Source organism: Panicum virgatum, chromosome 3K, assembly GCF_016808335.1.
Source record: "Panicum virgatum strain AP13 chromosome 3K, P.virgatum_v5, whole genome shotgun sequence".
Taxonomy (NCBI): Eukaryota; Viridiplantae; Streptophyta; class Magnoliopsida; order Poales; family Poaceae; genus Panicum; species Panicum virgatum.
Genome location: NC_053138.1, coordinates 57,293,944 through 57,306,957, shown reverse-complemented (window position 1 = coordinate 57,306,957; position 13,014 = coordinate 57,293,944). Strand labels below are relative to the sequence as shown.

At 49.0% G+C, this 13,014-nt stretch overlaps 3 protein-coding genes across 3 annotated transcripts; all 3 read right to left on the bottom strand.

Annotated features, from left to right (window-relative positions):
* Nucleotides 1-748: 748 nt before the first annotated feature.
* LOC120699840 lies at nt 749-1,718 on the bottom strand. The gene has a single exon (XM_039983927.1). The coding sequence runs from the start codon at nt 1,622-1,624 to the stop codon at nt 1,106-1,108; it is 519 nt and encodes a 172-aa protein (XP_039839861.1). The 5' UTR covers nt 1,625-1,718; the 3' UTR covers nt 749-1,105.
* A 2,674-nt stretch (nt 1,719-4,392) lies between these two features.
* On the bottom strand, nt 4,393-5,801 carry LOC120699839 (osmotin-like protein). Its single transcript, XM_039983926.1, has one exon. The coding sequence runs from the start codon at nt 5,308-5,310 to the stop codon at nt 4,618-4,620; it is 693 nt and encodes a 230-aa protein (XP_039839860.1). The 5' UTR covers nt 5,311-5,801; the 3' UTR covers nt 4,393-4,617.
* Nucleotides 5,802-6,043: 242 nt separating this feature from the next.
* On the bottom strand, nt 6,044-11,228 carry LOC120699838 (importin subunit beta-1-like). Its single transcript, XM_039983925.1, has 3 exons — nt 11,009-11,228; nt 7,320-9,746; nt 6,044-7,224 (listed from the first exon to the last, which is right to left on the bottom strand). The coding sequence occupies exons 2-3, from the start codon at nt 9,737-9,739 to the stop codon at nt 7,026-7,028; spliced, it is 2,619 nt and encodes an 872-aa protein (XP_039839859.1). The 5' UTR covers nt 9,740-9,746; nt 11,009-11,228; the 3' UTR covers nt 6,044-7,025.
* Between the last annotated feature and the right edge of the window lie 1,786 nt (nt 11,229-13,014).

Below are 13,014 nucleotides of genomic sequence, written 5' to 3'. Positions count from 1 at the left end.
ATATGCCCAAACGTGCTCCAGAGTAGGCCCAGCGGCCCGTCTAACGCCCCCCGCCCGCCACGTGGAGGTGGGCCTGCGCAGACTGAGGCCCAGGCCCGTAACGCCATCACCCCCGAAAGGCCCAGACGAAATCACCCTGACAAGGCCCCTGTGCGCTGCCTGTGCATGCGAATCTGATGGACATTTGGAACCTCTTTTACCAACAGTTTTTAACTTGTAAATAAGGGCAGATTAGACTTCTAATGCGCGCAAGAGGTCGGTGGATTCGGCTGCTTCTGCGTACAATTGCTAGCCGCCTACTCCTGCTTCCTGCTCGCGAGTAGAGTATTCATTATTGGTCACGTATACACTGTATACAGACTGCGAAATTTCAAAGTTTTTAGCTTCCAAAGGAACAACACTACTAGCTACCTAGCTTATGGAGATCTAAGGATTCTTAGCAGCAGCAGTGCTGATGAGCTTGGGCAGCACGTACGGCCACACGAGGCTAGGGTACTGTGGCGACGGCTACCTTATTTCACTAAAACATTAGTGACTAGTACACGCGGTTACGTACGTTTATGCTGGTCCACGTCTCGTTATTGTTTCCGGAATGTTTGTTCGCAGTAATTGTGTACACGTGCGTAGCGGCTCGTCTGGTCTTTGATGAGGATGGTGTGCTGGGTATCTATAGGATAACTCAGTTCTTTGAGCTTCTGTGTGCTTGTGATGAATGTCCATGTGTGTGTCTCAAACTTTTTGCAGCAAATGAAAATCATGCATCTCCATGGAAAGACGCATCAGCATTTCCATAACTAAAATTAATTATTGGCTCGACTTGACGAACACAGAGAGAGACACGAGTCGCTCCCGACAAACACACAGGCGTACAGGACACGACGACACATCTGACGATCCTGACACGCGCACGCGTCGCTCATCACTCGCTCTCGCTCACATCGCCCTGAGCTGAGCTGAGCAATCTGTAGCTAGCGGCGACTCCTACTAATCCACTCTAATTAATAAGCAGCAAACGGCCGGCTAATCCGATCCAAACGAACGAACGAACGAACACGACGACGACAGCACTCGACCATCCATGGCCGGCGGACTCCTTCTTCTTCTTCTAGACGCGCGGGCTGCAGTAGATGACCTTGATCTCCTGGACGTTGCGGCACCTCCCGCTGGGCACCTGCGACGCGGAGCACGCCCCCTGGACGGGGCACCCGACGGCGGGGCACTCGCCCTGCAGCGGCGCGCCGTGCGGGGAGACGATGACGGGCACGGCGAGCCCCGGCTGGCGGGTGTTGGCGGCGAGGTAGAAGGAGCCCCCGTCGACGCCGACGTGGAACTCGGCGGTGGGCGCGCCGGGGGCGTGCAGCCGCCCCGTCCACCAGCACACGGGGAACTCGGCGTGGCTGTGGGGCCGCAGCGTGTACTGCGGCGCGCCGCCGAAGAGGTGCGGGCTGTTGGCCAGCGGCTCCAGCGTGAGCGCCACGTCGTGCGCGCACAGGTTCTGCACCGTGATCTTCTTGTTCTTGGCGCAGTTGTCGTGCGTCGTCTGCGCCGACGCCGACGCGAGGAGCACGGCGGCCACCGCCGCCACAAGCAGGGCCGCCGCCGAGGCCTTGGACGCCGCCGCCATCGTCTACCTCCGGCTCAGGGGTCGCTGATCTACTGGCTGACTAGGAGGGGGGATTGGTGATTGATTGCTTGGGATGGATGGGTTCAGGGTTTGGAGCCCGGGGGGGGGGGGGGGGGTTATAGGCTCAGGGAGGTCATGGTAAAAAGTTAAAAAACAGGGCGAGGGCACGGTGAAAAGGTAAGGAAAAGTTTTGATGGAAGGTCTAGACAGATCGAGGAGGAGCGAGCAGTGGCCTGTCAGAGGAGGAGAGGACTTGAGGAGGAGTAGGGCCGCTTCTCTTTTCCCGGCTTATTTCGGCTTGTTTTGACTTATTTCTTTTCACATGGTACTATTAAATCAACCGAAATCAGCCGGCTTTTAAATCAGCCGAACAGCCCCTAGGGCATGGCGTTGGGAGACGGTGGCGTCGTGTAGCCTGTGGGACGGCCATGGATCGGATGCTGCGTGCTGGGCTAGTGGCCTGAACGCGTGCATGCATGCGGCCGGGCGGGCCCTGCGACGACGACGTGGCAGCGCTGCAGTTGCCAGTTCGAGCCTCTTCCGGTCTTCCGGATAGGGCGGTAATAAAGATGTTAAAAAAAAGGGCGGTAATAAAGATGGAGAGAAAAAAAAGGTCTGCGTGGCCTGCGACTTTTTCACTTTTCACCTCTTTATCGGACACCTCGCAAAGTGTGGATGACGTGGCGTGATCGGTGATCATATTCCTCCAACGTAAAGGATTCCTTTTTCAAAGTTGGAATGGAAAACACATTCTTGCACGTGTATTGTAGCTCTGCTGTGTTAATGCGATGCATCCATCGACGGAAAAAAATTCTGACAGGGAGATATACAGCACGTGTATGCTGTACAGTTTGTGCCGGCCGAAGCAACGGGCAACGGCTATGTTGAGAAGTCCGAACCAACGAATGAGAGCGTAAAGTCTTTTCACACCACCACTAATTATTAGAGAAAAATTAGAATTGCACTCTTCTTCCTCGATCGGGCGGAGCATACTATAAGCACCTCGTATGTGTTATCATCATGGATTGGGTGTGTCATCTTTCTTAAAAGCCGCATCCACATCATGGCATCGATGTATCATCATACCTAGCTCCCTATGAAGCTCCTTTAACTTTAAAAATGTGGATGGGTTGTCTTGTGGTAGCGAAACAAAACGAGCACCTGCTCTAAGATTTAAAGATCGATAGGGTAAAGATCATAAAATATACTGTACTGTACAAAACGGGTGGAAGGAATCAATGCAACTCGTATTCGATGCAAGAGCACCGCGGTTGGTGGCACGCTGTCGCCATGTCGGCACTGAGATACCAATGCAGTTGCAGCTAGCGCAGTACGCATCTGTGGTCTCCATGTCGAGACGATCATAGATACTGTTGTTTACCGTGGCAGTAACAGTAATAAAACGGTAAAAGCCAATGCAACCTTTCGGTTAAAACATTTTTACCGTGCCGGGTCCCAGCGGGCCTCAACGGGCCAAGTTAGTCTGGGTTTCTCAGGTCCTTGTATTCGGGCCGTCGGAGGCTTCAACAGGTTCACCTTTTCGGTCGGAAAGACCTAAATTTCGGTGATTTTTTTCGTTTTCGGTGAACACCGGGATACGAATTTCGGTCCGAAAAGTTTGTGATTTCGGTTTCAAATTCAAAAATATGAAAGTCAAAGTTTGGTAAAAAAACGAAATTCGCTACAGTAAAAACGAAATTGTGAACCCTGGGCTTCAACCTACTCACGGGCCTTGGGTCCAAGCAGCCTGCTGGCGCAGTTGAGGACAGAAATCGATACCGACTGGACTAGCTACTACTCTGACCCGTGCCCTATCGTTAGGGTGTCGTTTAGTTCGTCAAAATGTTTGTATTTTAATACTGTAGCACTTTCGTTGTTATTTGATAATTAATTATTAATTAATTAGGCTTAAAAAATTCGTCTCGTGCTAATAAGTTAGATTGTGTAATTAGTTATTTCTTTCAACTACATTTAATGTTTCATGCATGTGTCAAAAAATTCGATATAAAAGGTGCTGTAGAATTTTTTTTGGAAACTAAACAGGGTAGTGTCTGATGATCAAACCTGACTTCTTTTTCCAAGTCACTTAGAAGGCGATTTCTCGAGCTTGCTACTTCATGGGATAACAAAGTCACTGAAAAGCCAACAAATGGACACTATCTTTCACTTTTGCAGCTCTTATCCAAATTTCAGACACATGTAACTTGTAAACTGATCCAATAATGTTTCAAGATCTCAACTAAATTTCCCCCAGTTGATTTTATACATGATTTTTTTTTTGCAAAGTTATTTGTGAGTATTAAATTCGTAATGTTAAGAAAATCGAATCCTCTACCATTGCTTCATAAAAATAATGTCGGGCAGGAAATTCTGTACCGCAAAAAATAATATTTGCCTAAGCCCTAGATACTTTATTTGGTCTTTGGCACAATATTCAGCTTTGTCAAAAGTTGACAAGCTAATCATGACGACGACATCGGGCCTGTAATTCTACTGACTTTTGCTTTAGCTCTTTTTCCTGCCAGAAGCAAAGCATATATGCTAAAAGGTTATACGGCATGCACCTCATGCGTGGGCACCGTGGATTTTGGTTTTGGATGCCCCGGTTTCAGCTTGCCTCATCTGAATTTTGCACAAGTGCAGATTGCATTACGTACTGCAGTATAAAGCGGCTACTTCAGTATATTTCACAGAAGTTGTTCGAAATTCGAACTACAATCACCAATTTTGTTTCGAATTCACGAAGAGTTTACATGAATATGATAAAGTTTGGCATGTAAAGACAAAAGATTGATATTCAGGTTTAGAACTTGCATTATTATTTTGCTCAGGGCTGATTTCTACTGACACCGGGAGGAGTACTGAGTACACGCGTCGAAGCCAAAGCTGAAGTCCCCGACTCAACACTAAACATGAACAAATTCAAAGGATTCATGACAACGATTCCACACACGAAACCATCTAGGCCAATCGAGCGGGACGCCTCAACGGATCTAGCTGTCGGCGACGATGGAGCGGATGACCATGGCCTCGGCGGCGTCCGCGGCGGCGGCGGCGGCAGCGGCGCCAGTGACAATGGTCGCCTGGCAAAAGACGACCTTGATCTCCCCGGGCGCGCGGCAGCTCTGCGGCGTGGGCTCGACGTCGGTGGGCGTGGTCCTGGTGAGCGGGCACCGGCTCTTGAAGAAGCCCGGCGGGCCGAGGCACGCGGCGCCCTCGGCGGCGCGCTGCGCGGGCGGGCAGTCGCAGTTGAGGTCCGCGGCGCAGCCGAGGGCCGGGCACTGCCCGCCGGCGGCGGCGTGCGGGGTGACCACCGCGGGCACGTTGAAGCCGTCCACCAGGCTCACGCTGTAGGCGGCCCGGTCCAGGTTGCCGCCGTCGTGGACGGTGACCTGCACGACGGTGGCCGGCGGCGCGGCGCCCGTCCAGCACCCCGACGCCGCGGCGTCGCAGCCCGTGCGCGCGGCGACGCGGCCGGCCCAGAAGGTGGAAGGGAAGGAGAGTGAGAGGAGCGCGTTGGGATCGAGGCGCGCCGTGTTGTCGGAGATGGAGGGGAGGCCCGAGTTGGGGGTGACCAGCGGCCAGACCGGGTGCGGGCAGAGGTTGTGGATCGTCAGCGTGGTCGCAGTCGAGGCACCGGCGGCGGCGGCGAGGAGGACCAGGACGAAGGCAAGGGCTCCGGCCATGGCCTTGGCAAAGCTGGCTCGCTCGCCGATCGTGTTGTGATTTGTGATGCCTGATGCGTGAGTGAGTTGTGACGAGATGTGAGATGGTTTTGGCTGGTTTTTATAGGTGAGCTTAGTAATGTGGCGTCCATGGGAAGGTTCTTACCGGAGAGGAGATCTCTGATGCCCAAGAGACTGATGAGCATTGGTCAAAAAGAGAAGAAAGAGCAGGAGACAACTTGGGGATATTGGGCTATTGGCAAAGATAAAAGCGAGCAAAGAGTCTATTTTAACACCCCCTACCACAAAAAGCTCAATACAGACGGTTTAGGACAGCGGTTCACTACTGTAATTCCCCTCTCACTAATAAAAGAGAGAAGTAGAGGGTTTTCTGACACAGTTTAGTACAAATCATTTAGAAAGATGAGCTGAACTGGAGAGGAATTTCCATTGTGCTATAAAGAACATGCACTATGCAGTCCCTTCCCTTGTAGCCTTTGTAGGTCCGTTGTTGTGCTACTCGGCGGCTGCAGTTAGCCTAGGCGCGGCCAAGCGTATCCGCCGCAAATAACCTGACGCCTCACGTCTTGCCGGCAGAACATGGCTACTAACATAATAACATCCCCATCACTGACAACAGTTGCCACTATTTTAGCAGCTCAAAAGTTGCCTTGGGGTGCCAATCATCACCAACCAATCCTTCATGCTGGCATGTGTACACTTGCACATGCTAGCAAGGTGCAGAAGGTAAATCGAAAGACAATATCACATTCCATCATGATATTCTCATATGCTCCACAAATGATATGACATGTTGGGTAGCAGGAGGCAGAGTCCCCACACCATCATAGTACAGTTCACAAACCAAACCCCGACCCACTCGCCCCTGCCCCCTGCAAAAACCACTCCACAGACCTAGTATAACTCTGTTTCTTCACCAGCCCGGCTTCAGAGAAACCCGAATGGAGCAGCATGTATGGATTACCAAAAACAAAACTGAAAAGCAGAAATGCCCACTACTCCAATGACACCTGGAAATAAACTGATATGCACGCAGGAGCTAGACTTGTACAAACAGCGTGCAGTACCAGACTGGACAGGACACAAGTTTTGCCCAGAAAAAAAACTCTTACAAAACAGACCAATAATGAAATGCAAGACAATGCAAGTGGACAAAGGGAAAAGAATGCTACGAGAGAAAAAAAACAAGCTACTAGCAACCAGCAGGGAGGGTATGTCTTGACATAATAATGGACTTGACCGCCCTGACTTAATACAAAATAATCCTGTGACGATGCGTTTCCTGCCCACTGCTGCTTACTGGATCAGCAGCAACCAACTGGGCCTTTTGTCCCGAGTGACCATCCGACCAGAGTTCAATGCATGAGATGAATGCAGGGGAAAATTATAGGCCACAGACCATAGGCATGCCATGCCGAGGAAACTGTCAGCATGTCAGGCGACAATAGAAGCTCATCTCACCTCCAATAAGAAATGAAGGTGGCAGATGCCCTTTGCCAAAGTTAGCAGGCGGCCAACTTGAACCCTCTTTTCTCGCAGGAGCGGAAAGGTTGGGCTGACGCATGTACTGATGCATGAGTTAGTGAGGACCCTCCGACTCTGCTGTAAGGATGTTGGACTTCTCCAAAGAGCAGGTCTGGACATGATGCAATCGACGACCCAGACATGATGACATGTGGATGGATGCAAGTGCAGACTCGAGACCCCTTGTGACATCAACCTGAAACTGCACGGGTGATTGCTATACTTGCCCAATCAGCTGATTCTTTCACCAAAGGATCATCTGACGCCAAGCATTCCTCCAAAAATGCCTTGCTCGAGGCAGATTGATTGATCAAAGGGCCAGCATGGACGCCCAATGTGTCTGCCAGATCTCCCAAGACACCAATTGCAGTCTTCATCACAGTGTCATCCCTGGAAACAAAACGATTATTATAATGAACCAGTTCACAGAACTATTACTCAAATAATAAATTAGAAAAAAACAGAATGTTGTTTTCAGGACTTACATATCCTTGCCATTGTACAGAGCATCAAGGAACTGAAGAATGTGTGGGGCGTATGGCATCAGTAGTTGTGTCTTAGGTGAACTCTTGAATCCCTGAAGAATACCAGAGTAGGCTTCCAAGATACCATTCCTTAGCTGGTTGGTGTAGTCCAGCATTTCGTCATCAGTTGCAGTGGTATGTGCTGACAGATCAGCGGCACTTTGCAGCATAGGCATGGCATAGATCAGATACTTCTCGAAGTTCTCCCCAATTGCCAGTGCAATATCACCAAAGCATGAAAATATCGGTGGTTTTACAGATCTGTGCAACTGGTTACTTGATAGGTCCTTCAAGAGCTGGGTCATGATGCCATCACAGAAGGGCAAAATTTTGTCTTCAAGTGCTCTGCACAAGTCGCCGACAACACCCACGGTAATAGCACAGACCTGGTACTCCTCAAAGTTTTGAAGTCCCATCTCCAAATACTGATAAAACTGTGTCATGTACTTTGCAAAGTTTGGACCAGCTGCATATGCCAACGCACCAATAGCAAGCATAGCCTCCTCATGAACTGTGGCATTCCTACAAGCAAAAACCCTCAGAAACAGATCCATCATCTGATCTGCATACTGCAAGAAAGAGTACTTCGTTGACTCCATCCCTCCCAACTTTTGGATAATGACCTGCAAGCAGCCACAAAGGAGGCCCTGCAGTTCGCTCCTCTTCTCCCTCTCATCAGTTGACAATTTTTCAGTTTCAAGAGTCTGATGGAGTTCCATCATGATGACAGGTACCAACTGCATAACAATAGGGGCTGTCTCCTCAGTGGAGCACCTGACAACTTCATTTAGAGTTTCATAAGCTGCTGTGCGCAGCCTGGACTCTCCAGCATCCTCCCTGTGAGTAACCATAAGAAGGTTCTGAACAATATCTTGAAAGAAAGGGGATAATGGTGACGCAGATCCAGCATCAACATAGCCTTGAGCAAGGAAATACAGGGCTCCACATGCCTTCTCAGCCACATTAGGGACATCCTTCATGCTGTGAAGCAGCACAGTAAGTATCTGCTGACAGTTCTCAGCTGTAATGATAGGAGCAGTTTCAAGCGCTGAACCATGAAGAAACTCAAAGATTCTTCCAAGAGTCCAAGCAGTTGTGTCCTTTACATGGTTACTTGGGTCCTTCATCAATGCAGACAGCATAAAGCTCAATGCAACATTTACAAGAGGAGCCAGTTTATCAGCTGATGGGCCCTCCAAGATAGATCCAAAAGCATATGTTGCAGCCTCTCTTTGCCTCCAATCAGACTTCGTTATGTTTTCCTGCACAAAAGGCATCACTAGAGGAACAATATCATCCCCAACAGTCCTAGCCACCAGGCCCAAACAAGTTCCCCCAGCCATTGCAAGATTCCAAGCACCTTCATCCAAGTCTTGGTCTTCCTCCTGCTTCAGAAGAGTCTCCAACAACATCGGCACTAATGCAGGAAGAGCCTGCTTGATAAAGTAGAAGCAAGGAACATCTGAATCAGCCGTGAATTCACTACTGTACTCATCCAGAATGTCAATTTCCTCATCACATATGGAACTCCAGAATTCAATAGCCTGAAGTGCAACTGACTCCTCATCTCCCCTCACAGCCTTTGCAGTGATATTAAATATGTCCTGCATATAGGCAGCCAGCTTATCATAGTAAGTAGATGAGATAGCCACCAAACACTCAAAGGCAGCCTGCCTTATCTTGACCTCCGGAGACTGTGTTGCTTCACAAACAACTCTCATGATGTAGTCACGCTCCATGTCATTCGAGAAGTTAACCTGAGCAAAGCCCAATGCATTATACAATGCCCGCGTAGCTGCGAGCCTCACATCAGAGTTTACCTCAGAAGCATTCATACCCTGAACAACAGCTGTAAGTATTTTATTGACTTGGTCTTGGTCAACAGCATCTGGAGAAACTTCCTCACATAAATAGCCAAGCGTCTCAAGCGTTGCCTGCTTGACATTTGGCTGGACCTGATGTATGTTTGAGAGCAATGATGCAATAAGCTCAGGCCATTGCTTTTGCGGAATCTCAATACCAGCAACCTTCGCGATAACTTGAGAAGCAGTAGATCTGGCACTTGCAACAGGAGATGTGAGAGTTTGCAGCAACAATCCTTTAATTTGCACCTTGGCACCAGCATCCAGTGCCAGCCATCTCTGGAAAAGCTCATTCTTCCTGTGTTGCTCCTTTGCATCCAGTGCGTTCTTTAGAATCAACCCAGCCAACCTACGGCTCTCCTCAGGCTTCTCTTCATTGGCCAACTCACTTGAGAGGGAGAGCAAGAATCCTGGAAGGTTTTGCTCCTGGAACTGCTTCAGGCTTTCTTCAGCATGCTTCCTGATGGCGCCATCAGCAGATTGAGCACTTAAGAGAACTTGAGTAACGTCAAGTGACATATTGACCCTGTGAATACCAAAACAGGGAGGAATAAGATATATGTACACAAAAGAATTCAAGAAATCTGCATTTGCACCAGAAAAGAAAATTTGTCCCTTCAATTAGACTATAATAAAGTGATCCATATTGCAAAACCTAACAAGGAACATCAAACTGCTCTAAGAAAAGCAAACAAGAAACACTAAATTGCTCTATCATGTATAGAGAGCTATTACTATTAGATGTATTAATCCTAAACAGAACAAAGAGGAACAAAAACTCTATGCTTTACACAATAGCAATATCATGAAAATGATAGTTCATTAGTAAGCATATCTACACAATTTGGAGAAATCAATCATGTCAAGACAGTACATAGACTATTATAATAAAGAAACAAGCTGCCACTTGACGAACAAGAATGATACAGTATAATTGCTACATAAGTTACAAATGTTAAAATAGACTTGACGTGAATCATGAATCATATTCAGTTCGCCCCCCACTATAGAAAGAGCTGGCACTCCAATTTCTACAGTGTCAACTTCCTATAGCCTCCACTCAACACAATAACAGTGAAAAGTAGAAATAAATGAAACTAAGAGCTATCCAGAAACAAGTAAGCGAAAGATGTGCAACTAACTGGCTGCAGTAAAATTGGCCTACCACAGATTAGCTAGTGCAGTTACAGCTTAACTGGAACTACCAGAACTAGTTAAAACCAATACAAGAGGTAGGGCACAATTGGTCTCAACTAAATTTTAGTAATACACTTCAACTTTCACTTAAGAAGGCAACACTGACACAAACAATACTAGAAGCCACATGTTATTCATAGTTCGGAGAGCGGCAACACAACACTATAGACAGCGTGCGGCAGTCCACGTGTCAGCTACACTAGAAACAATCGACTGAGCTAAAACAACACGTGCGCATCAGATTCGACGGAGTATAGCACAGACAGACAGACGGACACACCCCTTCCTCGCAAGCACCACGACCCACCAAACGAATCTAAACTCCCCACGCCGAGAAATCGACCAGCCAACTCCAGCCGCACGAACCAACCCAACTCAGATCTAGAACCACACGGCAAAACCGATCGCGCGCTCACGCGCCCAGACCCCCGAGCACGCAAACCACCCGCCGGCGGGCCGACGGATCGAGGCGGCCGGAACCACGGGCGAACCGAGAGGACGGATCGGGCCGGAGATCCGGGAGCGGATCGGGGCCGGCCGCTAGATCCGACTAGGGGGGGGGGGGACTAGGGTTTTGACCTGGGCACTTACGTCGCTGGGCGCGCGGAGACGACCCCAAGGCGTACGGGCGGAGCGGAGCTGGAGTCTTCAGCGCCCCGCGGCGGGAGCCGGGAGGGTGAGCGCGGCCGCGGACCCGATCGGCGGCGCGGGGGGAGGGAGCGGAGGGGGTGGAGGCGGCGGCGGCGGCGGAGAGGGAGAGGAGGGGAGAGAGAGCGGAGGCGGAAATCAAATAATGCGGGGAAAAGAAAAGGAGGGCATCTTTGGTGAGGAGGGACGTGGGGAGTGGGTTGGGCGCGGGGGCGCTGGTGGCCGTCCGATCTGGCGTGGACGGCTCGGATGGGGGGCGAGGGGTTTTCTTTCTGTGATTGGGTGCGACGATTTTTGTTTCTAATAATGGTTTCCGTGTGGGTTTGGTTATTGGGATTGGGACACGCTGCCGTGGGGTGTGCGGGTTACTGGTTTTCACGGCCCACGTTGGTGTTTTCGCGGTCGGTCTCTGCAGATTTAACAGAGGTTATTACCTCTACGTTTCTCTTCCCCTAGTTAAAGGCTAGTTAACCCAAGAGAACACGTGATGTGAAAGTGTTTTTGTATATATCTCGGTGGTAAAGAAAATATGAAAAACGTACGTGTGTATACTCGAAACATGGAACATCTCGAATAGCTAGGCACGTTAGATGTGAAGTTCAGTAAACTTACAAAATGCTTCTTCGTTACACTCTTCCGTACTTTGTTACGTTTTAAAAATTCAAATTCGCATATATGTGTTTTTTTTTGGACATGTGGGTTCTACTATGAATAAAGCGTTTTTGGCTATAAACTTGTAAAATCACCACCTATAAATACATTTGCGTAAACAAAACAACTGGTCATATGTGTTCATCTTCTTTTTTCTCGGGAACTTTGATACACCCGAGTTCACTATATAACTTTTTTTAGCCCAATGCATTAAAATATTAATGTTGTCTTGGTACTTGTCTGTCACTGTGGAGCTTTTTCTCTAGTACAATGTGTTTCAAACGTCACTATTGTCTCGTTCTCCCGCCGTTCTCGTCACTATTGTTTCACTAGCAATTTTAGGGCGCCTTTGTCACAGTTTCCGTCGGAGAGGCTTCAGCTTCGTGACACGGTAACAGGCACTGTGCTACACTGTGTTGAACTATAGCAAGAAGCTATATCGAAAACCGAGGTGCTACAGCCAACTACGCTGGGGAGAAGCTGGTGAAACTAGAAACCGTGACTTCGACGGCTCTGTGCTACAGTGTACTACAGTACTGCTACAGTAGATGAAGCCGGTGAAGCAAAAGCAATGCCAAACGAGCCCTTATTTTACGTCGTTCACGCTATTAGACATTCTCGGCAATAGTATGTTCTTTTCATCCTCATCCACCTTATATTAATTACCGCTTGTCTAGTTTTATGCAACTATAGTCGTAGCTTCCATCAGAAACTTGCGCCTCTACTATGCACGTTTGATAACTTTGGTTAATTCTGGGATTAAAAAAAAAGCTTATTTTCGACCATTCAACTATTGCGAGAGTTTGATTTTGGCCGTGGAACTTCAAAACCCAATATTTCTAACCATCCAACTATCAAACCGTTTATATTTAGCCATTTACTCATTTTGATAGGTGTGTTCACTTACATGGACAGCGCATGGCTGTGGAACCCACATACCATATACTCTTTTCTCTCTCCTCATCTCTATTTCTTCTCTCTCCTCCTCATGGCCGCCGACATCGATACTTGCGGTGGCCAGTGGCGGAGCTCCACATGCGGCAGGTTGGGTAGCCTCACGTACTCCCGGAGCAGCACCACTAGAACCCTGTCTTCCTGCCTTCCGGCGAAGTGGTGAGCAATGGAGCGGTGACGATGTGACCTACCTAAATTTTTATTCGAGTTCCGCCGGTGGCCAGGCCCCCTCCCCTCAACGACGGAGGCTGCTCCTAGCAGCGCCCTGTGCCACCATAGGTTATAGATGGAGGTGCAGCCAAGCGGTGGTGCGTGTCTCGGTGGCTCGTTGGCGTAGGTGGAGG